Source organism: Sarcophilus harrisii, chromosome 3 (assembly GCF_902635505.1).
Source record: "Sarcophilus harrisii chromosome 3, mSarHar1.11, whole genome shotgun sequence".
NCBI lineage: Eukaryota > Metazoa > Chordata > Mammalia > Dasyuromorphia > Dasyuridae > Sarcophilus > Sarcophilus harrisii.
The window spans coordinates 232138191-232165088 of NC_045428.1; the positions used below are offsets into that span (position 1 = coordinate 232138191).

The following is a 26898-nucleotide window of genomic DNA, read 5'->3' on the forward strand; positions in this document are numbered from 1 at the left end:
ACAGATTAAGCAGAACTAAAGTGAAATCATAACCTATTTCTAAATATTCTTTTATCCTGATATTAGTGGGTAAGTTTGATAGACTCAAGCTTCAAAAATATTCATGAAAGCAATCTTCTAGTTTCTTAGAATGAAGATGTAATGAGGTCACAATGGAAGCAAGTAATCTTAATTTTAGATTCCCCAACAGGTATGACTATTGCTTTGGTTAAAAAAAAAAAAAACCCAGAACTTACAGTTAAGGAACTAGGTCTTGCTCAATAACAATACCATGGGAAGGGAAGGGAGCAAGATGATGGAAAAAAGCCAAAAAGTTGTCTGAATTCCTTTCCTTAAAACTGTTAAATCAAGCCTCTAAATTAATTCTGGGCTAAGATGACAGGAAAAAATAATGATGAGTGTTGGAGGGGATGTGGGAAAACTGGGACACTGATACATTGTTGGTGGAACTGTGAACGAATCCAACCATTCTGGAGAGCAATCTGGAGTTATGCCCAAAAAGTTATCAAACTGTGCATACTCTTTGATCCAGCAGCGTTTCTACTGGGCTTATACCCCAAGGAGATACTAAAGAAGGGAAAGGGACCAGTATGTGCCAAAATGTTTGTAACAGCCCTGTTTGTAGTGGCTAGAAGCTGGAAACTGAATGGATGCCCATCAATTGGAGAATAGTTGGGTAAATTGTGGTATATGAATGTTATGGAATATTATTGTTCTGTAAGAAATGACCAGCAAGATGAATACAGAGAAGCTTGGAGAGAATTACATGAACTGATGCTAAGTGAAATGAGCAGAACCAAGAGATCATTATATATGTCAGCAACGATACTGTATGAAGATGTAATCTGATGGAAGTGGATTTCTTTGACAAAGAGACCTAATTCAGTTTCAATTGATCAATGATGGACAGAAGCAGCTACACCCAAAGAAAAAAAACACTGGGAAATGAATGTAAACTGTTTGCATTTTTGTTTTTCTTCCCGGGTTATTTCTACCTTCTGAATCCAATTCTCCCTGTGCAACAAGAAAACTGTTTGGATCTGCACACATACATTGTATCTAGGATATACTAGGACATATTCAAAATATACAGGACTGCTTGCCATCTAGGGGAGGGGATGGAGGGTGGGAGGGAAAAATCTGTCAATAAAAAGTTACTATAATAAAAAAAAAATCATGGTTGGGAGAGTCTTGGGGGACTCTCTAACAGGGGAAAAGTCATATTTACCCCATGGATTTTTACGAGGATCAAATCAGTGAATATAAAGGACTCTGTAAATCTTAAAACGCCATATACAAATGTTCACATTTGGACCAGAAAACAATCATACCTGGGTATTCTATGAATTTTTTTCTCAGTGTTATATTTTTCCTTCTCAATCTCATTATGAAAGAATTTAGAAGAAAATAACTTATTGACAAAAATAAATAAATAAATTCATTCTGGAATGACAGAACATACAAAAAAAACAAAAAACAAAAAAAAACAAACCCAAAAAACCCCGAGGTGAAACAATTTTGCAATCCAAGATAATTTAAAAGTACTACAATAAAGATCTGTCTTGCTTAGGTAAAAGGGTAGAGCAGCCCAATTCAGGCAAGTGGCTGGGAGGGCCAGTGGAAAGTCACAGCACAGATTAACATCTGGTTCTGCCCCAGAAGTACAGCAAATGAGCTGTGATACTTCCAGCCCCAGTGTAGCAGGCATAATGCTAGCATTGGGACACCTAGCACAACAGGTGTGACTAGCCTGTCCAGCTTAGCACAGTGGACAAGTCACCAAGCCTGGAGCAGAAAATCAATGGCCAGGCCACCAACCCAGGGCTAGAAACTTGGGACAGTGCCCCTGCACCCGGGAACAGAGTTGAACTTTAGAAGTTATAAAATAGCCTAGAAAGTAAAAAAAATTAAAAAATAAAAACAAACCCTTAAGTTACTATGGCAATAGGGAAAGTCAAAATCAAAATCAGAAGAGGATAATAATGTCAAAATGTCTACATGTGAAACCTCAAAGAGGAATATGAATGGGTCTCAAGCTCAAAAAGTCCACTTGGAAAAGCTCAAAAAAGATTTAAAAATCAAACAAGAGATATAAAAGAAAAATTGGGAAAAGAAAGGTGTTATTTAAGAAAATCAGTAAAAAAAGAGTTAACCAGTTAAACAAAATAAAATACACAAATTGAAGAAAACAACTCGTTAAAAAGTAGAATTAGCCAAATAGAAAAGGAAGTACAAAAGATAACTGAAGAAAATAATTCCTTAAAAAATTAGAATAGAGTAAGTAGAAGTTAAAGATTCTATGAGACATCAAGAGTCAAATAAAATCAAAAAAATGAAAAAAAAGTAGAAGAAAATGTCCAATATCACAATGGAAAAATGACTGACATGGGAAATAGACTCAGGAGAAATAATTTAAGTGTTAGATTATCTGAAAGCCTTGATAAAAAAAAAAAGCCTCAATAGTATTTTTCAAGAAATTATTATGGAAAATTGTCCTGATATCCTAAAACCAGAGAGTGAAATGGTCACTGAAAGAACTCACTGATTACCGCCCAAGAGAGATCCCAAAATGAAAACTCCAAAGAATATTGTAGCCAAATTTCAGAATTATCAGGTAAGGATAAAATATAGCAAGTAGTCAGGGGGAAAAACACAATTCTAACATCAAGGAGCCATGGTCAGGATTGTACAGAACTTGGCATTAACATATCAAAAAGATTGGAACATGATATTTTGGAAGGCAAAGAAGCTTGGATTACAACCAATAATCAACTACCTAGCAAAATTGAGCATAATCTTTTAGAAGAAAACATGAACATTCAAAGGAATAGGGAACTATGAAAAGACCAGAGCTGAATAGAAAATTTGATATTTAAATACAAGACTCAAGAGAGGCATAAAAACAAGTAAGAAAAAAATGTTATTCAACAAGGTTAAACTGTTTATATCCTTACATGGGAAGAAACCTGTAACTCTTAAGAACTTTATCTGTATGTATCAGGACACTTAGAAGGAAAATAAATAGAGGGTAAGAGTATAAATTTATTTTGATGTGATGATATAAAAAATTAAAGGATGATAAAAATATTGTACTGTAAGAAGAGGAAAGGGGGAAAAAGAATGGGATTATTTATATCATACATGAAGAAGTATGAAAGACCTATTACAGTAGAGGGGAAGAAGTTAGAGAGTAAGTCTTGTTTAGTTAAAAGAGAGAATAACATACATTTTCAGTATGAGCATAGAAATTTATTTTATCCTACATGGAAGAAGGATGGGAAAAGGGGAAAAAAGGAGAGGTGGTAGACAAAAGCAAAATCCTGGTGAGTAGGGACAGCGTGAAAGGAGAAAAAAGAACATAAAAAGGAGAAAAAGAGGATGAGGGAAATACATAGTAATCATAACTGAATGTAAATGGGATGGACTCTTCTATAAAAAGGAAGCAGATGGTAGAGTGAATCAAAACCCAGAATCCTACAATATAAAAAGACATACACAGAGCAAAGGTAAAAGACTAGAACAAAATCTATTATATTTCAGCTGCAGTTAAAAAAAATTAGGGGTAGTAATTACGATTTCTAAGAAACCAAAATTTAAAAAAAAGATTAGATTTTAATTAGATCTAATTAAAAGAGACAAGGAAGGAAATCACATCTTTGTAAAATGTAGCATAGATAGTGAAATAATATTAATACGAAACATATTTTTTCCAAAGATTTCTAAAGAAGTTAAATAACTAGGGTTGGAGCCAAGATGGTGGAGAGTAGACAGGACTTTCTGGCTTCCTTCATAATCAACACTAGATAACCTGTGAACGGATTTTGGAATGACAAAACCCAGAAATATCTGGAGTATAATAAATTTCCAGCAGAAGATATCTTGGAAAGACTTCAGGAAATGTCTATCTCAATTGGGCAGGGGTCAGGGATGTGGCCCAGCTCAGGTGCAACCCAGGGAAGCTAGGGAGGAGAAGCCCCCTATGGGGAATCTAGTGGGAAGCTCTTAGCTAAAATACAGTAACACTGGCTACTCTGTCATAAATATACTGAAGAAAGCCACTAGTTCACAAACTAGTTTGCAAAATGGAAAAAGAAAACAACTCCTTGAAAAATAAAAATGGTGAAACAGAAAAAAAAAATCCAATGAATAAAATAACTCCTTTAAAAGTACAATTGACCAAATGCAAAAGGAGGTAAAAAAGTTAACTGAAAAAAATAATTCTCAACCTTTCCCCCCCCCCCCCCCCCCCCCCCCCCCCCCCCCCCCCCCCAAAAAAAAGGAAAAAAAATAAAATACTTCATTGGAAAAATAATAGACCTGAAAAATAGATCCAGGACAGACAATCTAAGAATTATTGGACTATCTGAAAACCACAATGAAAAAAAGAATCTGGACATCTTTCAAGAAATCAATAAGGAAAACTAACCTGGTATCTTAGAACCAGAGGATATAATAGCCATTGAAAGAATCCACCTACCACCCCCTGAAAGAGACCCTAAAATGAAAACTCCAAGGAATACTGTAGCTAAATTCCAGAATTATTAGATCAAAAAGAAAAATACTACAAACAACGAGAAAGAAACAATTCATTTATTGAAAAGCCACAATCAGAATTACTCAGAACCTAGCAGCTTCCACTTTAAAGGACTGAAAGGCTTGGAATGGGACATTCTGCAGGGTAAAGGAGTTTGGACTGCAACCAAGAATTAACTACCCAGCAAAACCAAATATTATCTTTCAGGGAAAAAAAGGACATTCAATAAAATAAGGGATTTTCAATTATTTTTGATTAAAAGACCAGAGCTAAATAGAAAATTTGATCTTCAAACACAGAACTCATGGGAATCATAAGAAGGTAAAAAGGAAAGGAAACAAAAAAACGTGTTTTTTAAAGGTTAAAATGTATATATCCCTGTATGGGAAAATGATATGTGTAACTCTTAAGAACTGTATCTTTTCTGGGGTATACTTAGAAGATATAATTATAATTTGACTTTAATGAGATGATATAAAAAAGAAACTAGGAGTGAAAAAAAATGATTGAACTGAAGGAAGAGGAAAAGGGAGATAAAATGGGGTAAATTATATAACAGGAAGAGGCAAAAAAAAGACCTATTATAGTTGAGGAAAAGAAAGGAAATAGATGAGCATTGTAAGAAGCACTGTAAGAAGTGGAAAGGAGGAGGAAATTGACAGTGAAACTATACTAGTAGGGGATCTCAACCTCCCCCTTTCAGAACTAGATAAATCTAACCTCAAAATAAGCAGGAAAAAAAAGTTAAGGAGGTGAATAGAATTTTAGAAAAGTTAGTTATGACAGACCTCTGGAGAGAACTGAATATAGACAGAAAGGAATATACCTTTTTCTCAGCAGAACATGACATTTGCACAAAAAATAACCATGTATTACTGCATAAAACTTCCGCAATCAAATGCAGAAAGGCTAAAGAAATACTAAATGAATCCTTTTCAGATCATAATGCAATAAAAACTACATGTAATAAGTGTCATGAAAGATAAATTAAATGTTAATTGGAAAGAATTAGTGGGTCAAACAACATATAGAAATAATAACTTCATCAAAAACAAGGACAAAAATAAGATAACATCAAAATTTGTAAGATATAATAAAATCAGTACTTGGGGGAAATTGTATATCTCTAAATGCTTACATCAATAAAAAAGAAAGAGCCAATCAATGAATTGGAAATGCAACTAAAAAATTTATAAAAGAACCAAATTTAAAATCCCCAATTAAACACCAACTAACACATTAAACACCTGAAAAATCAAAGAAGAGATTAAAAAAACTGAAAGCAAGAAAACTAATAAAGTAAAAAATAAAAATAATTGCTGGTTTTATGAAAACTCCAATTAAATAGATAATTTTTTATTAATTTCATTAAAAAGAAAGAAGAAAACCAAATAATCAGCATTAAAAGTAAAAAAAAAGAGAGATGAAATCACCACCAAGGAAAAGGAAATTAAAACAATAATTAGGAGCTACTTAGCCCAACTGTATGCCAATAAATGACAATCCAACTAAAATGGTTGAATATTTAAAAATCTATATAGAAATTGCTCAGATTAACAGAAGAGAAAATAAAATACTTAACTATTTTAGAAAAAGAAATTGAATAAGCCATCAATGAACTCCTTAAGAGAAAAGCTCTAAGGCCAGATAGATTTACAAGTATATTCTACCAAATATTTAAAGGATAATGAATTCTAATCCTATATAAAGTGTTTGGAAAAATAGGTGGAATACTATCAAATTCTTTTTTTTTTTTGACACATATATAGTGCTAATATCTAAGCCAGAAGAGCCAAACAAGAGAAAAAAAAATTATAGACCAATTTTGGTAGGAAATATTGATACAAACATTTTAAATAAGACATTATTAGAGAGATTATAGCATTTTATATCATCAGGATTATACATTATAACCTTGAGGAGGGTAGGCTTCACCAGGAATTCTAGGCCTTTCAATATCTGGAAAGCTATCAGCATCATTGACAACATTAATAACAGAACTAACAGAAATCTTATGACTATCTCAATCATATAGGAAAAGATTTTGACAAAATACAGCACCTATTCCTATAAAAAACACTAGAGAGCAAAGTAATCAATGGGGTTTTCCTGAAAATAGTAAGTAGTATTTAAACCATAAAAAAGGATTATCTGTAATGGAGATAAGTTAGAAGCATTTCAAATATAATCAGGGGGGAATAAGGATGCTCATTATCACACCTATTATTCAATATTGTGCTAAAAATGTTAGTATTATCAATGATAGAGGAAAAGGAAATTGAAGGCATTAGGACAGGCAAAGAGGAAACAAAACTATCACTCTGCAGATGATATGATGATGTATTTAGAGAACCAATTAAGAAATTACTTGAAATTTATAATTAAATATTATATATATATAATATATATAAATGAAATAATTTTTAGCAAAGTTGCTAAAAGTTGGTCCGAAGGTTGTCTCTTTACTAGCATTGAGGAAGGACTCTGTTGCTTTAGCACACTAGAACTTAGACACAGTAAAGCAGAGACCCTTTCTACAATTCTAGGATATAAAAGTGTACTTGTGGTCCCTCATATACACTTCTTGGATCATAATACTTTGGGAGAATTGAAAACTTATAGGTCCCTAGAAGAATATTTGAAAACAGTTGTACAAGACTCCTGAAACTTGGGAAATTGCACCCTCTATCTTGGAAAAAAGTCCTACTTTAACAAAGAGTTAAAAACCAAGAAAGAGGTTGGGAAAACAACAGAAAAAGATTCTGACCATAAAGTTATGATGATGACAAGGAAGATCAAAATGCACACACTCAAAAGATGACAAAATCACAGGTCCTACATCCAAAGCCTCCAAGAAAAATAAGAATTGGTCTTAGGCCATGGAAGAGCTCAAAAGGGATTTTTGAAAATCAAGTAAGAGAGATAGAAGGAAAATTGGGAAGAGAAATGAGAGTGATGTAAAGAAAAATACAAAAAAAAAAAAAATCAATAATGAGAAAAATGCCTTAGAAAAGCAATACTGACTAAATGGAAAAGGAGGTATAGAAGCTCATTTGAAAAAAAATTGCCTTAAAAATTAGAATTGAGCAAATGGAAGCTAATGACTTTATGAGAAATCAAGAAATAATAAAACAAAACCAAATGAATGAAAAAATAGAAAACAAATATCTCATTGGAAAAGCAACTGATTTGGAAAATAGATACAGGAAAGAGAACCTAAAAAATATTGGAGTACCTGAAAACTGATTTTAAAAAAAAGCCTATATACCATCTCAAGAAATTATCAATGAAAACTATCCTGATATTTTAAAATCAGAGGTAAAATAGAAATTAATCCCCCCACATACACTAATCATCTCTTTTAAGAGATTTTAGAACTCTGAGATCAAGGAATAAATATTGCAAGCATAAGGAAGCCACAGTCAGGATAATATAATATTTAGTAGCTTCTACATTAAAGGACCAAAGAGTTTAGAATATAATATTCCAAGTTTATATCAGTATACTATATATCAAATATATATTATCTATATATTAGTTAAATATATTTGGTCTTTAGAAGGGAATATTTATTTATAGAAAGTTATTGGTATAAAACATTCCTCTCTCCCCAAAAAAAGGATGTGGCATAGTTTCCCAAAAGTACATACAAAGTTAAGAGAAAAGTACACTCAGTCTTAGAGAGTACATTGGCAAAAGATTATATTATATCTTTAGTTTTTGGAAATAATTTTCTTTCTTTTAAGGGATATTCATGAATTTTCTCTTAAGTATGATGTAGCTTCTTACTTTGGTGTAGCTTTCAGGATTTCCTTTCCTTAGTTTGCCTAGTTTATAGTTGGCTTCCAATGTTACAACTAGACACTGACATTTTGTGAACACTTCTTGGACAATGAGGAAAACTCTGAATCCCCTCTAAAGTTAACCAAGTCATATTAGGTTAAAGCAATGGTATGAATGGAGATTGAAACTGAAGCCAGGATCCTTCCCCCCTTACTTCAAGGGATTCTTTGTTAGCAGTTTGGTTTGAATGGTGTCCATCATTAATATGCTGGATAGTCTATTGAATACAAGTTTTCCCACACATGACATAACCAGGTATCCTCAACTAATCCAGACAGGTATCTTGTACAATCAAGCCATTACATCTAAAATGATTTAGGATTTTTCATGCCTAAGCTAAAGAATTTGAGTGAATCAATGTAAATGTTCTCACCTGGTTAAAATATCTGGCTGTAGCATCTTTTTTTAGTTATTTTAGGAAGAGCAGGGGACTGATTGATTCAATTGATCCTTACACAAAGGGATGCAGTTTTTCGGCTATTTTTTATATAGTGTTAGAAATGCTAGATACAGAAATCATAACAGAAAAAGAATTTGAGAGAAGAAGCATAAAGAAAGAAGAAGTAAAAGTACCACTTTTTTTCAGATGATATAGTATGCTTAGAGAAATCTAGGGAATCAACAGAAAAATTATCTGCAATTTTAACAACTTAAATAATCAGTCCTCAAAAATTATGATCTTTTTTTTTTTTAGAAATATTAACAACAAAACTCAGTAGAAATAATAAAAAAATTCCATTAAAAATAACCAAAGAATATATAAAAATTTGAGAATCCAACAATTGCAGTATATATAGAAACTAAACAAATATAACCTACAACATATTCTTTATAGAAATAAAGTTAGTCCTGACTAAATGAAGAACAATTAACTGCTTGCTGTTGAATTGTGATGATATAATAAAAATGACAATACACTTAAGTTAATTATGTGTCCAAAGACAGCATTTTGAAATAATTACATTGTAGAGCTTGAAAAATAATAAATTCATTCAGAGAAATAAAAGGTCAAGAATGTCAAGGAAAATAATTTTTTAAAAAGAAAAAAAGAGGGCCCAGCAGAAACAGATCTTAAACTATTTTATAAAATGATAATCATCAAAAATAATTGGTAGATTAAAGTATCGAGAAGTTGATCAGTGGAATAGTTTGGGTACACAATAGACAAAAGCAAAGGTAATACATATAGTGTTCCATAAACTCAAAGATCCCAACTTCTGGGGCATGGATATATTATTTGAAAAAATGTTCTAGAAAAACTGGATTGTGGCTTGGTAGCAATTAGATTTAATTAAATTCCAAATGGATAAATGCTTTGTATATATAAAAGGATTGTGATGATTGTGTTCCATCTTATCAATATTCCTTTTAAAATGTGATATTGCAAACTGAATAGAAAAGTACAAATTTGGTATAATCAGGACATTGGATTAATGTGGGTTATTTTTCACCTCTTAGGCTACCATGTTTTCACATATGTGAGATCCTTTCTTTGGTTTTCCTTATTTCCCTCAAATAGCTTTAAAACACATCACTCACCCTTTTTGTTGTCCTAAACTTTCTTTGCTAGCTTCACTTTATTCTGAGCTTTGACACTCCTGACACTTTTTACTGTGCTATGCTATTATCCTTAACATTTCTGCATAAGCCTTTTAAAAACATAAATTAGTTAATTAGTAGTTCTCTGTGCATACAAATATCTTTCTTTAAACAAAAATCTTACAAACTAAAATTTTCAGGAGGTTTTGAACCAATTTGGTAAGTATAAAAACAGGTGAATTTCAACAAAAAAACCTTGGTATAATTGGTAAGATTGAAAAATGAAGATAATGACTGTAAGTATAGTCAATAATGTGTTTTCCATGTGAAGATCAATTTGTGAGTTATTTTTCAGTTATCTCAGCCATGAAAATCAAGTACTGAAATAAACTGAACTCAGAAGCACAATGCTTTTCTTCTCCACATATGAAGACATGCTCCTCCCAAAGATTTACTAGAATTCATTATTATAATTTAGAGGTGAACTTAAGCTCTTGAAGGTTATACCAGTGGAGAACAAAATCTGGGAAGCAACACTTCGAGTGTTGCTCCACCAATAGACTGAGCTTGTTGTACAAGAAACAACCTGTTATGTATTTATTTATTTAAAATATTGTCTAATTACATTTTAATATGGTTCTGGAGAATTTGGGAGTGTTTTAGACAGTGTGTTTGACAACTTTAATTTAGGGCATTTTAAAAATATGATTGCTGATGCAATGGATTTTTTTTTTTTTTTTAGAAAACTTCTAGACACTATCTTGGAAGCTTCAAAAGCTTGCAAACTTCCAGAATTACTTCTGAAAAGAGCAGAGTGAAAAAATCTGAGGCTTATCACAGTCCTTCCCCACTCATAAGTGAGCAGAACACACCTTTAAAATAAATTCCAAAATCAAGAAATAAGCTGGGAAAATGAGCAAACAATAAAAAAGTATTTGAGAGTGATGCAAGAAAATGAAAAGAAAATCAAAAGCTTGGTAAAAGATTAACAGAAAATTCTGAAGAAAACAACACTTTAAAAAACAGAACTGATCAAAGGTAGAAGAGACATAATAATATACTGAAGAGAAGAATTCATTAAAAAAGCAGAATTGGCCAAATGAAAAAAAAAGGTATAAAATCTCACCAGATTCAGGCAAGTAGAATCCTCCTATGAGATGTCAAGAAACAATAAATCAAAGTGAAAGGAGTGAAGAGATAGAAGAAAATATCAAATATCTCATCAGAAAAAGAACTGGTTTTAAAGTAGATCAAGGAGAGGTAATTTAAGAATTATTAGAGTACCTGAAAATCATTATCAAACAAAGAGCCTAGATATCATGTTTCAAAAAACTATCAAGGAAAACTGCCCTAAAATCTTATACAGAAAGGAAAACAGAGGGTCACAAAAGATTTGGGAGCCTTTTACATTAAAAGAGTTTAGAAAGACAAGGAGCAAGGAAGGCAAAAGATCTACAATTACAACCAAGAATAACCAACCCAGCGAAACTAAGTATAACTCTCCAGGGGAAAAATGAATATTTATTGAAATGGAAGGCATTTAAGCATTCTTGATGAAAAGACTAGGACTGATTAAAAAAATTCAAAATTCAAACATAAAACTCAAGAAAAGCATAAAAAGTTAAACATGAAAAGATAAAGTTAAATTGTTTATATTCCTATATAAGAAGATGACTCATGTCACTTCTAAGAACTTTACCATTATTGAGGCAATTAAAAGGAGTTTACACAGACATAAGGGATGTGAGTCAATTATGCTAGAATGGCCTCCATAAAGGAGAAGGAATTAGAAAAAAAAGATGCACTGGAAAAGGAGTAAAGGAAAAAGTCAATGGGGGAAATCTCACATAAAAGATGCAATGAAGAGCTTTTACAAGGAAGGGGGAAGTAAGGATGTGGTACCAGGCAATATTTAAAACTTCTTTCATCAGAATTGCTTTAAAAATGGAGAATATACACCCAAGTTTGTGTATGTATTCATACACATGAGTTGAATATATATGAGTTGTATCTAGAAATGTAACTTACGCAGTAGAGAAATAGGAGGAGGACACATGTAGGGGTACCATAGTAAGAGGTGAAGATAAATTAAGGGAGGCAATGTTTAAAAGTGAAATAGACTTTTGAGGAGGGACAGAATAAAAGAGAAAGAGAGAGACAGACAGACAGAGAGAGACTGAGAGAGAGAGAGAGAGAGAGAGAGGAAATAGACTATGGTATGTAGGGAAGTATAGTATAGTATATTTTCATCTCTGGAAAACTGAATGAAATGAGATAATAGAATATATTAGAAACCAGAGTCCATCACTACATTGTTTATGAGTCACTCGAAACAGAAAAACATTTGGTTAAAATAAGGAGTGGTTCCGAATTTAATGGAAGATTAGAAGTTTGAAGTAAAGAAAAAAAAAAGTGAGGTAGCAAACATGATATCAGAAAAAGCAAAAGCAAAGATATAATTAAAAGAGATTATCAGGGAAACTGCTTTATATAAAAAAGGTACCAAAAACAATGTAGTAATATCAAAATTTACTATAGAAATTTTCCCTGATAAAGGCCTCATTTCTCAAATATATATGGAATATAGAACTGAATTGAATTTACAAAATAAGAGTCATTCCCCAATTGATAAATGGTCAAAGAATATAAAAAGGTAGTTATATATAAAAAAGTAGTTTTGATTTCAAAATGTTAAAAAAAAATTCCAAATCTCTATTGATTAGAGAAATTCAAATCAAAGTAACCTTGAGATACCTACTCACACCTATCAGAAATAATAAATACTATAGTAATTGAATAAAAAAAAATAACTATAATAATGAGCTATTAGTGAAGTAGTGAACTGGGCTAAACACTCTAAAGGACAATTTGAAGCTATGATTAAAGGGTTATGAAATTATGCAACAACATCACTAACAGAGAACTATATTCCAAAGAAATCAAAGGAAAATGAAAAGGATCTATATATAAAAAAATTTGTAGCAGTGCTTTTTGTGGTGGCAAATAATTGAAAATCAAAAGATGCTCATAAATTGGAGAAATGCTGGTTTCAGAAAAACATGACAAAATCTGCATCACCTGAAGAAGTGAGAAGAATTGGGAAATCATTGGATATAGTAACAACAATGCTTCAATGATGATCAACGATAAAAGATTCAGCTACTCTGATCAATACAATGACCTAAGATAATTCCAAAGGACTTATGATGAAAAAATGTTATATACTTTCAGAGAAAAAACTGATGAACTCTGAGTGCAAATTAAAGTATGAATTTTTTCATTTTATTTTTCTTGCTTTTTTTGAAATGTGGATATATGTATGCTTTGCCTGATTTGACATATATAATTGATATCATATTGCTTGCCTTCTCAGTGAGTGGGGCAAGTGGTCAGAGAGAACTAAGAACTTCAAGATTTAAAAAGAAAATAATATAAAAATTAATTTTTAAAACTGCCTATTTATGTTCTTTTATTCTTATCTAATAGTGAATGGTTTTCTTAGTCTAATAAATTGGAATCAGTTCCTTTTATAGCTTTGATATGAGAACTCTATAAAAGAAATGTTACACGAACTTTTCTTAGTTGTTTCCTTTTTAATTTTAGCTAAATTTTTTGTTTGTGAAATTATAAAAATATGTAATTAAAATTGTTTATTTTCCGTGATTTTCTCCAACTTTAGTTATTATTTCTTTACCTATTTATAAATAAAAAAGGTAACTTATTCATTTTCTCCCTATTCTATTTAAGATGTCACTCATATGTCTAAGGCATACAAATATTTGAGCTTACATTGGTATGTGGTGTGAAGTGTTAATTTAAACATAATTGGTGGCAATTGTCTTTATCCCAATAGTGGAGGAGAGGGAGATGGGATTTAGTAAATCTTAGATTATCAGGTTCATTTTCTTTTTATGTTCCATACCTAGTCTCACCTACCAATTGGTATTCTATTCTATTTTACTTTTTTAAATAGTAGCTTTTTATTTTCAAAATATATGTAAAGGTAGTTTTCAACATTCACCCTTGCAAAACCTTGTGTTCCAAATTTTTTTCTCCCTCCCTTCTTCCCATTCCCTCCCCTAGAGAGCAAATAATCCAATATAAGTTAAACATGTATAATTTTTCCATACAAATTTCTACAATTATCATGCTGCACAAGAAAAATCAGATCAAAAAGGAAAAAAAAGGAAAAAGAAAACAAAAAAGGTGAAAATAATATGTTGTGATCCATATTCAATCCTTTCTTTCTGGACGCAAATGGCTGACTCCATCACAAGTCTATTGGATAGTATTCTATTTTATAACAAATACCGAGCCATTTTCATGAATATTGCTTTGTAATATAATTTGAGATTTCGTACTGCCAGGCCCTCTTCTTTGATATTATCTTATTATTTCCCTTGAGAATATGTTATTATTTTGTTCCTCCATATGAATTTTATTTACTTTTTTCTAACTCTATAAAAATCATTTGATAGTAAAATCAATCATTTGATTGGTCTGGCACTGAATAAGTAAAAAAATAATTTGGGTAGCATTGTCATTTTATCATATTAGTATGAACTAATCAAGAATAATTAATTTCCAGTTATGTCTATTTTTATAAAAATCAAGTGTTTTTTCTTTTTTATATTTGCAATAATAGAGAGATGTATTTTATACAGTCTGTAACTATTTTGAATGAAATTTCTCTTTCTACCTCTTTCTGTTGAACTTTATTGAAAATATAGGAATGCAAAATGGTTTTTATAAATTTATTTTGTATACTGAAACTTTGATGAATTTATTGGTTATCTAATTTCAACTGGGCTTTCATTTTACCAATTTTCATTTTACCAAGACAATTCTTTTACTCCTCCTTAATTGACTATTTAACTCATTATAGTTGGTGTTCCAAATCTATTTTTCTCTTTGTCTACCATATAACCTTTTTTTTTTTTTTTTTTTTTTTTTTTTTTGTTATCCTTACAGTTGAGGACCTCACCTTCCTTATATTTTGCTATGAAAATTGAGGCTATTCTCCATGTTCTCATTGGGGAAACTGTTGATAATCCCTTTCTTCCCATATATGATTTCCTTCTTTACTTTAACCTGTGATCAAGAAATGGCATTTTTTCTCATTAGGATTAATTCCTATACCTGGATCCTGGATGCTATCCTCTCCCAAATTTTCAAAAAGATTGTTACTTTTGTCACCACTCATCTTTACTTTCCTTATGTCTAAGAATTTCTTTATTATTACTACATACAAACATACTCAAGCTGCCCTTATTCTTATAAAAGCACTCATATTATCATCCTTGCTTTGTAAAATCCATATTTCTCCTACCCAATCTAAAAGTTTCTTCCTAATCCTTTTGCAATGTAAGCATTTCTTACCAAGAATGGTCCCACTTTTCTTGCATATGTTTTTCCTATTTGAAATTTGGTGAAACTGTTCTCTTTTGATTTTCCTGATCATTCCTAAGTCTCCTCTGAATAATAATTGTGAGTATACCAGCAAGATTATCCTGAGCCATCTTCTCTTCTCTCTTTATATTCTCTCATTTGATAATCTTATTTACTTCTATGAGTTCATATCTATGAAAATGATTCCCTTATCTTGTGCTATTCTCTCTTCTATTCTCCAGTCTCATATTGTAAACTGCTTATTAGAAATTCTGGAATGAAGGTCCTATAAAGGTGTATGAAACTCAACTGTTGAAATCAGAACTTATTTTCTTTTCCCACAAACCAATCTTCCAATATTGTTCTTCACTTCCCAATTATTGCTGAAGGCATTGTCTTTGTGTCATCCTTGCCTCCTAATTCTTATCCTCCTGCCAAATCTTATTTCTATCTCTATTATATCCTTCACATCTATGTCCCTATCTTCATGTACAAAGACACCACCCAAGTCTGAATAATCCTCCACATAGGTACCAAAAAAGTGACTTTCTTAAAGTGCAAATCTGACCTTGTCACTTTAGTTTCCCCTACTCATTAACTTCTGGTGGCTTCCCCAATTTTAGAATCATAAATAAAATCATGTATACCTTTAAACATCTTTTCAATCTGGTCCCTCCTACCTTTCTAGAACTCTTAAACAATTATTTTCCTATAAGCATTCTTTGGATCAAGCATACTGGCCTAATTTTCTATTCTTCCATATAATACTTAATTTCCTTTTATTTCATGTCTCTGTGTAAGGGCTGTGACCTATTCCTAGAATGGTCCCCCAACTCACAAAATTCCTCAGAGAATTTTTTTTTAGCATGCAGTTCAAGCATTACCTTTGTCAAGATGTTGTTCATGATCCCCTCATTTGATAGTGCTTTTCCTTATAAGGTTACCTTGGATCTATTTTGTATGTTGCTTGTATAATCCTATATATGCATGTTTCCCCTTTTGGAACCCAGTAGTTGTTTTACCTTTATCTTTATATTTCCAATGTTTAACACAGTGACTAGCCCTGAACAGATACTTCATAACTGAACCAGAATTAGTTTAAATGACTTTATATCAGAAGTGTTTTATTATTATCCATGAAGCAAGTGAACATGTAGGCCTCTTTTTCTCCTTTATCTCAACAACTATATATTCTCTTCTTCTCTATTTTCTTTTTTTTTCTGAAGCAATTGGGATTAAGTTATTTGCCCAGAGTCACACACCTAGTAACTACTAAGTGTCTGAAGCTGGATTTGAACTCAGGTCCTCCTGATTTCAGGACCAGTTCTCTGTCCACTGAGCCATCTAGCTGACCCTCTATTTTCTTAGAAAATATAACTTTAGGGAGACTCAGGAACCAAAAACATCTTGACATTCTAGAACAATTGGTCAAAACCAATTTTACAAAGGTAAAATTTAAGAAACAGGTATAAGAAAAAATCAACTGCAAATTGATTCATGATGAAGTTCAAGATAAGTCCAAGATGTCAAACTATATTATAAAATAGTATCATCAAAAATTTGGTACTAATTTGCCAAATCAGCAATTTTATAGAAAATATTTTTGGTGAAGGCAAAACTAACTTAAGCCATTAGATAATTTAAGAATTACTTACTTGCACAAGAACTCAGTGCAAATCCTATCCTCTTCTGAGCTCTATCAAACACAACATAGAAACCTTCCATTACGGTAGCACCAATTACGAGAGAATTAGCAGAAGATGAGATGCCAAACCGGTAACATTCATAATTTGAGTCAATTCCCAATACAGGAAGAATATAAAGCTATAATTTAAAAGAGAAGAAATAAACAAGAAACCATATTAGTCTATCAGTAACAAAGAACTCATATATATATATATCACTAAGCAAGTTATTGAGGACAATTTCTTTTTAAAATAAAAAAAAAAATCACTTGACTATTCCCCCTAACAACAAACATTATTTTCCCTCCCATTTCCTCTTCTTACTAATGAACAATGAAATAAAACAAAAGAAAAGATAACCCATATAATAAATATGCATAGCAAAGCAAAATAAAATTTCTCACTGGTCATGTTCAAAATTGAATGTCTTGGTCTTCATGTTAAGTCTCTTACTTCTTTGGCCAAAGTGGTACATAGTGTACTTCATTTTTAGTCCTCTGGAATCATGGTTGGTCATGTTCATTTTTCAGGGTTCTCATCTTCTAAAGTTGTTTTTCTTTATAACATCATTTTATAAATTGCTCTCTTAGTTCTGTTCACTTTGTTCTGTATTAGTTTATAGAAATTTTCTTAGTTTCCTCTTATACTGTCCATTTAATAATTTATTTATGGCAGAATATATTCCATTTCATTTGTATGCCATGCTTAATTTATCCATCTCCCATCTGGTAGGTATCCCCTTAGTTTCCAGGGATTTTTTTCCCACTAGAAAAGAATGGTTGTAAAAAATTTAGTTCACATTTCCTTTTCCTCTTTCTTTGATTCTTTGGGGAACAAGTATAATAGTAATGTAGTTGGATGAATGGGTATATTCAGTTTGATATTTTTGAATGGCAAAGTTCCAAATTATTTCCAGAATGACTAAACCAAGTCATAGCTATATCAACTGTACATTGGTATGCCTGTTTTCTCAAAATTTATTATTTTTATCATCTTTAGCAATCTAATAGGAATCTAAAAGTTTTTTAATCTGAATTTCCCTATTTATTAATGATTTAGAGAATTTTTCTCCTTATGGCTATCCATAGTTCAGATTTTTTTTCAGTTCTTTATATAGCTTTTCTCAATTAATTTTGGCTCATTTGTATAAAACTTCTATGTTTCATGTAATCAAAATTTTAAATTTTCTTTCCAGTGACTCTATCTCTTTTTTATTCATTAAAGTTAATATCTTCTCCTAAGAAGATATTATACCAAATGATTTTGATGATACTATTTTATAAGATAGTTTGACATCTTAGATTTAGCTTAAGGAAAATTTCAAAGAAACAAGACAACAGTAATCCTATCATCTATAAGCTGATTGCTTGGTTATTTATACCCATGCCTAGGTAACTCTACCTTGAGTCCCTGATTGTGTTCTAGTCCTTATCATTTTGTTTTCTAAAAACTGATCAAGTGGAAAACTTGAGAAATGGATAACTTCGGAGTTACCTCCTCCTGAATACCAGTCAACCAAAATGAGATTTCTATAACAAAATACTTTCAGAGAAAAAGCATATCATTTACAATATCTCCATGAACTTGAAAGAATAACTAAAGCCATGCTTTTACTCAGCAGTTCTTTATTTTATAAAATGCCATAGTAATTGCTGAATTTCTAGAACAGTTATGCTCTAGGGTATGATATCTGCTCAGCAATCTCACAGAAGGCCTTTACTTTTTAGGGAGAGCATATGTGTGTGAATATACATACCTCACAACCTAGGAAACCAGATTGGATTCTCCCTCATTTTCTGCCTTTGTCTCATCCTCAGTATAATCCCAAGTAAATCTTCAAAATAAAGTCTACTTATTTCTAATATCTACATTTACTAGAAGGAGATAACAAATTCCCTTTTCACAAAGGTTGTCATTATACAATATAGAGATCAGGTAGGGGGAAGGTATTTTCTTTTTCCATTACTGAAACTGCCTAAGAAATCAAATATTCTCAGTTGTTAGTTGTTCATAGATAGCAGAGAGACTGTTGTAAGAGCCCACACAATCAAAATATTTATTTATGCTTCTATTATGTGAAAATCCCTTTGCAGAATGTGCAGGAATGTAAATGAAAACCTCTACTTTTTAATTGTATTTTATTCATGCTTAAATGTTATCAAAATTTATTTGTACAGCCTTCCAAAAATATATTCTAGGCCATTTATATGCACTTCAGACTGTTCTATTCAGTTCATTTCCAAAAACAAGAAAACTGGCTATTTCCAAATGAATTATTTTTATTAAGTGCTATAATGGATTTTCATGGCAAATTGATTGGTCTAACACTAAAATTATAAACTAAATTTTGGAGTATTATCATTTTTTGTTAAATTGGTATGGTTTAGTCAAGATTATTGAATATTCCTCCAGATATTTAAGTTGCTTTTAATTCTTTAAGGAATATTTTGCAAATGAATCTATTTGAATCTCTCATGTGCTCTAGTAGATTAATACCTAGATATTTGATGCATTTTATGGTTAGATGAAATGGAATTTCCCTTTTTAATTTTATTTCTTGGGTTTTGTTAATTTTTATGGAAATAAGGCTAATTTTGAGGATTTATTTTGTAGCCCGCAACTTTGCTGATTATTAATTTTCTCAAGTAGTATCTTTGTTGATTCTCTAGAGTTTTCCATCTTAGCAAATAGAAATAGTTTTATTTCCATTTTACCTATCTATATTCCTTTATTTAGTTATTTTTGTATGATAGCGGTTGCCAGCATTTCCAGGACTATGTATAATAATAATGAAAGAGTAGTATCCTTACTTTAATTCTAAATTTATTGAAAAAAAATTTTTTGTCTATCCTTGTTGCATATGATCCTTGTTTTTGATTTTAGATAGATGATTAGTATGATGATAAAAAGGTCTCTCTAGGTCTATATTTTGTGTGTGTGTGTTTTTTTTTTTTTTTAGCATAAAAGTATTGTAGTTTGCAAAAGGCCTTTTCTTCATCTATTGAGATGATCATGCAGTTTTGGATTTTTTTGTTTTTTAATATAATTATATGGATTGTTTCTGAATTGCTTTACTGCAAGTCTCCTCCTCTCCCCAAAACACACACACACACACACACACACACACACACACACACCCCTTTTCTTGGTATTCTGTTGCTCTTCTTGCTTCTTGATTTTTCAGTACAGCATATTTTCTTTTAATATTATTATTTTTTAAAAATTCTCTTTCTAGATTATCTTTTACTTCTGTATGTTTTCATTCTCAATCTTACTTCCTATTTTGAATCTTTGGTAAGACTTGTTATCACAGATTCCAGTTTTTCTCTTCCCATTATTTATGCTGTGTAGTCCATAATTTTTATTTACAATATCTCATTTGTCTTTTGAATCATCCAGAAACAGTGTGTTATGTTTCCATGTTCTCCTCACATTCTACAGGGGTTTCTGTCATCAAGTCCTGAATCATTTTCTTTTGTGTTGCTTATTCATAGATGTCTGAAGTAGTTTTCTAGATTGGGAGGCCATATTTCCTTCCTTTGTTCATGTTTTGCCTGTTGATTTATTTGCTTATGTTCAAGATTTTTAAGTCTTCTCTTCCTGAGATCTTTGGTAATTTTAGTCTCCTCTCACTCCCAATATTTGTCTATTCACTTTCTGACACTGTCCCCTCTGGTGGTGATTTCCTTGGAGGCTGAATCTCAAACATCTTCTCCTTCCTCCATGCTCAGCAATTCAATTAATGTCTCTGTCCCATGTGACTTTTGGAAGGTCAAAATGGCCCCATCTGGATGTTGGGTTCTTTCTCCCAGTTTAATAGAGTTTTTTTACAAGCCCCTTCCCTCCCCCCAAACACACACATATACACACACATCTTGTCTTGGTATCCTGTCCCTCTTCTTCTGTTTCTTGGTTCTCCAACACACCACTGGTAGTTGAAAAGCAGCTACACTGGTGCAATAGAGTTGTCTGGCCTGGCACTTGTAATTATAAACTATTCAATTCTGGTGACATGGTGATATGGTTCTTGAAGGGTTTTAGAGAGGATGGAGAATAGGAATCAGAAAGTTGATATCCCTCTATTTTGCTGCTCATGTGACCCAGAAGTGTGCAAATTAGTTATTAACAACCATCATGACAAATTACCAGCTTACTTTGCTTACAGACTTGTACCATTATGCAAAATAACTGAGATAAAGTTTATATTATAAAATAAATCTTATACATTTTATATCATATTTTTAAGTTACAGCTTTTGATATATAAGTCCTCCATTTGCAGCAATCAATTCCCCTCTTACCTTCCTCCCCACCCATGCCAATAATTTGGCAATCTCTTTATAAGATTTTGGTGTTGCTATCCAGTTGTTTTGCACTCATCTGACTCTTCATGCTCCATCTAGGGTTTTCTTGACAAAGATATTGGAATTATTTAACATTGCCTTCTCTCAATCATTTTATAGACGAGGAACTGAGGAAGACAGTTAGGTGACTCGCGCAGGGTCACATAGCTAGTAAGGATCTGAGATAGGATTTGAACTTATGAAAACGAGTCTTCCTGACTTTAGGCTTGGCACTGTATCCACTGTGCCACCTAGATGTCCATAAGTTTTTGGTACATATTCTTTATTATATAACCACATATCATAGTGGATATTGGATATATCTGTGACAACCTATTTTTCTAAGACATGAGATTTAAATAATGCAAATTCCTAAGCCATTGAAATATATTTATCACCATTCCCTGGATAAAATTCTTCAGCTTTGGAATGATATAAGGTCATGTCACAGTATTTCTTCTCTATCTCTCTAATTCTATAACAATACTTCTTGTTACATTCATATATTTATGAAAGTAAATCATTTAGATAATAGAGATAAGACTGATAAGGAATTATTAAAAGGCTAAGGCTTCTACTGTGTTGGATAGACTTTTTCTTGAAGCTTTTGGAAGGAAATGACATGAGAAAATATGAGGGAGCATTAGGGGTATGAGAGCATAAATGGGCTACAATTAGCACCACTGGATAGGATACCCACATCAATGGAATAACTACCCCTTAGATTTAATAAACATCTATTAAGCACTTATCACCATCAAGGCACTGTGCTACATACCATAGATAAATAAAGACAAAAATTAAAACAGTTCTTGTCATCAAAAACAATCTATAGTGAAGGCTAATACCTATTTTAATTTTAAATCTGTGAAACTTATGAAATGATCCATACATAGAAAAGTACATTATACAATACTGAAATATTTCTACAGTGACAAGTTGATTCAGAAAATTCCATACAAGCCTATGGACTTGAAGTGATTTTTGGAAACTTGCCAGTAAAACAGATTTTCCCAATGGGTCTAAGAACAATAAATTTGAACATGATCACAATTAACAAAGATAAAAATAGTTTTGTTTCACTTGTTAGAAGTGGCCATTTCAGGAGTTAATGCGGTGAGAAACCAGTTTACTTCATAATTTACCATTGTTTGGATTAATTTAAATAAGCTTCTTGTAGAGAAATGCTATTTATTAGACTTATTAAAGGTTTCTTCATCTCCTATTTTAAAATTAACATTAAGGAACATGAAATTAAGATGTACTGTCATGGAATATCTAGCAGTAAGGAAATGCTCCTGCTAGAAAAATTGCTAGGAATGTTTTTAGGTCCTAGACCCAAATAATAATTGGGTTTCTTGACTTGCTATGTCAGAATACCGAGTTCCTCAGCAATTTCATATTAAAGAACACCCTATATGAAGCTAGAAACACTGATGCTAGGAAAAGAACTAGTGAAGTTGGAGAAAGGACAATAGAAATAAATTGAAAAAAATCTGAATGTGGCAACTTGAATAGCAGTTTAAAAATTTTTTTATGTGAATGTATGAGAATAGTACAGAATATATATTAGAATTCCTCTCATTTCTTTATTTCTTCATCTGAGGTTTGTAGAATGTGCATATTTTTATAGTGTCTGATCCTATTTATAGTGCCTATCCTAACAATCCTGATTCCTAATAATAATGATAATTCACATAAATATAGAGTTTTAATATTTATAAAATATATTCTTTATCCTGGTGAGATAAGTAGTACAGATATTATTTCTTCTAATTTAAAGTTGAAGAAATTGAGGTTCAAAAAACATAAATGATTCAAATCATTAACAACTAGTACATAGTGAAGCAGGCACTCAAATCCTGGTCTTCTGACACTATGATTGGTGGTTTTTCCTATGTACCACTATATTTTTAGATTTATATTACAAATATATTTAAAAATATTTCTATAAATCACACTGAACAAATAACTGTTTATTATTTATTTATTATTTATATATTTATTATATATATTATATATTTATTATTATTTATGTTGAGTACAGACAGAGTAGGGGTACTGGGTTAGAATTATAACTATCTTCTTTCTTAAACATTACTAGTCTAGGGGAATGTTATTATCAGGTCAATATAATTTCTGATCATTGTTCATTATTGGAGCTTTCTTTTCAAGACTTCACAACTTTCCCACTAAATAAGAATTTTTCACTGAAATTGTAAATAGTAAAGAAACTTATTTAACTAAAATATAGTAAGACAGAAATCAGAGAAGACAAACATAGCAGAATATATAGTAGATAATGGGAAACTCATTGGAAATGAGATAACTGAGCTCAACCAAGAGAAAGAGAGAGAATCCCAGACCTCACCAAAGGAGAAATTCCTCAACATCTCTTCTGTGGCTAGCTGGACAGAGAGACATAAAGGAGAATGCATGCTTCTCCCATGTCTTCCTAGAATCTTTTTCTTAATCATCTTGAAGTGGGGCTGGCCTCTTCCATTTTCCCTCTTAAAGCTGGAAGCCAGAAGTGTCCAAAGTAACTGCAGGTCCTGAAGTAACTTAAAACTAGAAAGCTTGAGGAGACTGAAAAAGGCTGGAGCTTTCTTACTTTTGCCAACTCTTCCTCACTCCTTATGTAGGGCAGGATCTTCAATTACACTAATAAAGGGAAAGTCTCCTACCAATGGGCCTTGGAAATTGGAATTATACATTAAACAAAAATTCAAGTTCATACCTGAGGTAGGACAGTGATACGGAATGATTTGCTGGAGTTCTCATCTCTAAAGTATATGGAAATATTGGGAAAATATGACCAAGGTGTTTCATATTTCCAGCATGCAAGCTGCGAACCAGTCCAAAATTCTTCAGAAAATTCTGAAATCTAATGGGAAAAGAAAGACAACATGAAAAAAAATGTTTTAACTGAGTATTTTTAGCTGCTTAAATCTATTGTCTTTCTCATCACCTTGTCAATTATCTACATGACTTCAAATATTAATTAGTTTAAGCTGAGGATCAACCTAACTTGAATAGTTTGCCTTTAGTTTATGGTAGAAAGTAGGATATCCTGATTTTAAATCTATCAATAGGAATGTGTCAATACTGTAGACCGATAATGTGAAACTTACATAGAAATAGGCCTTAATCCAAACAGAAGTCTTCTTGCAGGCTGTAAACTGAGTTAGTTAAAAAATGTTTTATCTATGTTTTATTGTATTTTTATTTATTTTATTAAATATTTCCCAATTATATTCTAATCTGGATCAGGAATCACACTCCCATCTTGTGTTTGATAGATCTGCTTTAGAGGGTATTAAAATAATTATTACTAAGGCAGAATATGTCCTTCAAAAAGTCTTACAGCTGGATAAATAGATAAAACTTCTAATTGAACCGTATGGTACTGTAATATAGAGTCTGTATGTTTATCAGTTGTTTGATTTTTAAACTAATTTTTTCTAGGCAAAAGTTAAAGAACAAGTGAAAACAATGGAACCATTTTCAATGAATAGTCATACAAGCCAAATTCATAAAATTTACAGAGGAAATTTTTTAACTTCATCCCCTAGCGATTATCAGGTCCCTGTTTTTTATTAAGGTATGATACATATTTACCAGAAGCTAGCTCTGAAAGAGTTCAGAAATTCCAAGTATTCTAAGATAATTTTTAGTACATTGTCCAGAGGAGAACAAATGTAGAAATAGCATTGTACTTAGAGTCAGAGGACCTTGCAATTCATACCACCTCTCTGGGGTTTAGCTTCTTCGTCTCCAAAATGAAAGGGCTGTACTAAATAGTCCCCTAAATTCTTGCTATTGTAATTTAAATAAATATAGGAAGTGTAGGAAAATAAGAGAGAGCTTGTAAAAATATCTGGTGATCTTGGTGGACTTTGTCCATGAGAGGGTAATGAAGATGGTTGAGGGTAGATCAGGTCACATGAGGATAGACTGAAAAAACTAGATTGGGGAGGTCAAGTGGGGAGAGACTTTCAGGAGGAAATATACTAGCTGTTTCTACGAAGCTGAAGGATTCTGAAAAAAAAATCCTAATGCAATTCATGAAAATAGAATATTAAGTCATGCAGTCAAAGCAGTCATATCATAAAACAATATCTCTTTAACCACTTTGAAGAATGGACTGCATTATATTCTATATAAATGAAAATTTCTACTACAGCACAGTGACTAAGAACTGTTTTATAAGCACATCCTTGTAATATTCCATATGAATACAATTTTTTACATATCAAAGTACTATAGCAGTGCCAGTTGGAGGTATTAAGTGTAGAGTTTATTAAGTGTATATTTATTTATTATTTTTAAAATTGTGAATTTGTTTTTGTATTTATAAAATTTATACAAAGACAAAATTCCTTAAATTAAAAAAACAATTACTGTGTTTTTTATTCCTGTAAATTTTCCTAATGATCTGCCAAAAAAGGCAACACCCTTCCTTTCCCCAGGCAGTTCTTCCATCATTAAGTAGGTTTTACAGAAAAAAAACAAAGGAATATTATATGGAAATAAGATTATATTTGTTCTTTGGGTCCAAGCAATACCATTAGGAATAAAGGGTAGAAGAGTCAGAAAGGTAAATTTAGATCTGCTGTAAGAAAAAGGTGGTATTGAAAAATTGCCTAAGAAGCTGTATATATCAAATTTTTCTTCTTTCTCCTTCTCCTCCAATTATAGCAGCATTTATAGAGCACTTTAGATTTACAAATAATATCTCGTTTATTACTCATGAAAAACCAAGGAGATAAAGGCTTTTATTATTCCTTTCTTATAGATAAGAAAACTGAAGCCACCAGAAGTTAAATGGATGTGGGTTGTGGTCCTTTTAAAAAACTAGATTGATTTATTCCTTTCTGATTCCCAACCCTATAATAGCAATTCAGGAAGCTAGGGCCTTTGATTCACAAATCCTGGTTAAAAGCAGCCCTTAGAATTTCAATAGGAGATCTGGGCCTGTCCCAGCCCCCATGGGATCTGAGCCAACTTGGGCTGTCCCATCCCCCATTCTAATGATCTGTTCAGGTTTCCCAACCCTCACCAAGCAAACTCTAGTCCCCACTGAAACCCAGCGAGGAGCCAACTTGGGACTCTACCCACAGGCCCCTTTAGCTAAATCTCTCAATATAAAAGAGTCAAGCTGGAGCCCTCTCTTTGCAGAGGGTCAAAACATGTCAGCCTTATGCCTGGCATGCCAAGGAGCCTCTGTCCACTGGAACTCTGTTTCCAGTGCCCTCCTCTCTTTATTGTCACCTATTTCCTTAACTAGACTTTAAGCTTACTTCCAAACCCCATAATAAACCTCTTTTATCAATCTAGCTTTTCGGGCCTGTAAATTCCTTTACAAGGGACTCTTGTGCAACTTCTAGACCTCATTTAACTCGGCATTCTTGCGCTGAATCCAAAGGGGTTGCAGGGGAGCTCTATTTGACTCCCTGTACCCCAAACCTGCCACTAGACCTCAAATAAACCCTAACTTCATTTAGGTACCCCAAATCTAGAACTCATCAAAATGACTTGCTCAGAAACAGAGCTAGTCATTGTCAAAG

General features: G+C 31.9%; 1 protein-coding gene across 1 annotated transcript in view; it reads right to left on the reverse strand.

The window, feature by feature from the left end:
• BACE2 (beta-secretase 2) overlaps nucleotides 1-26898 on the reverse strand; it is an 83624-nt gene that overhangs the window by 3322 nt on the left and 53404 nt on the right. Inside the window, exons 7-8 of the mRNA XM_031959190.1 lie at nucleotides 24069-24215; nucleotides 16960-17128 (exon numbers count right to left, since the gene is read on the reverse strand). Coding sequence (XP_031815050.1) covers nucleotides 16960-17128; nucleotides 24069-24215 — 316 coding nt within the window. The remainder of the gene's footprint in view (nucleotides 1-16959; nucleotides 17129-24068; nucleotides 24216-26898) is intronic.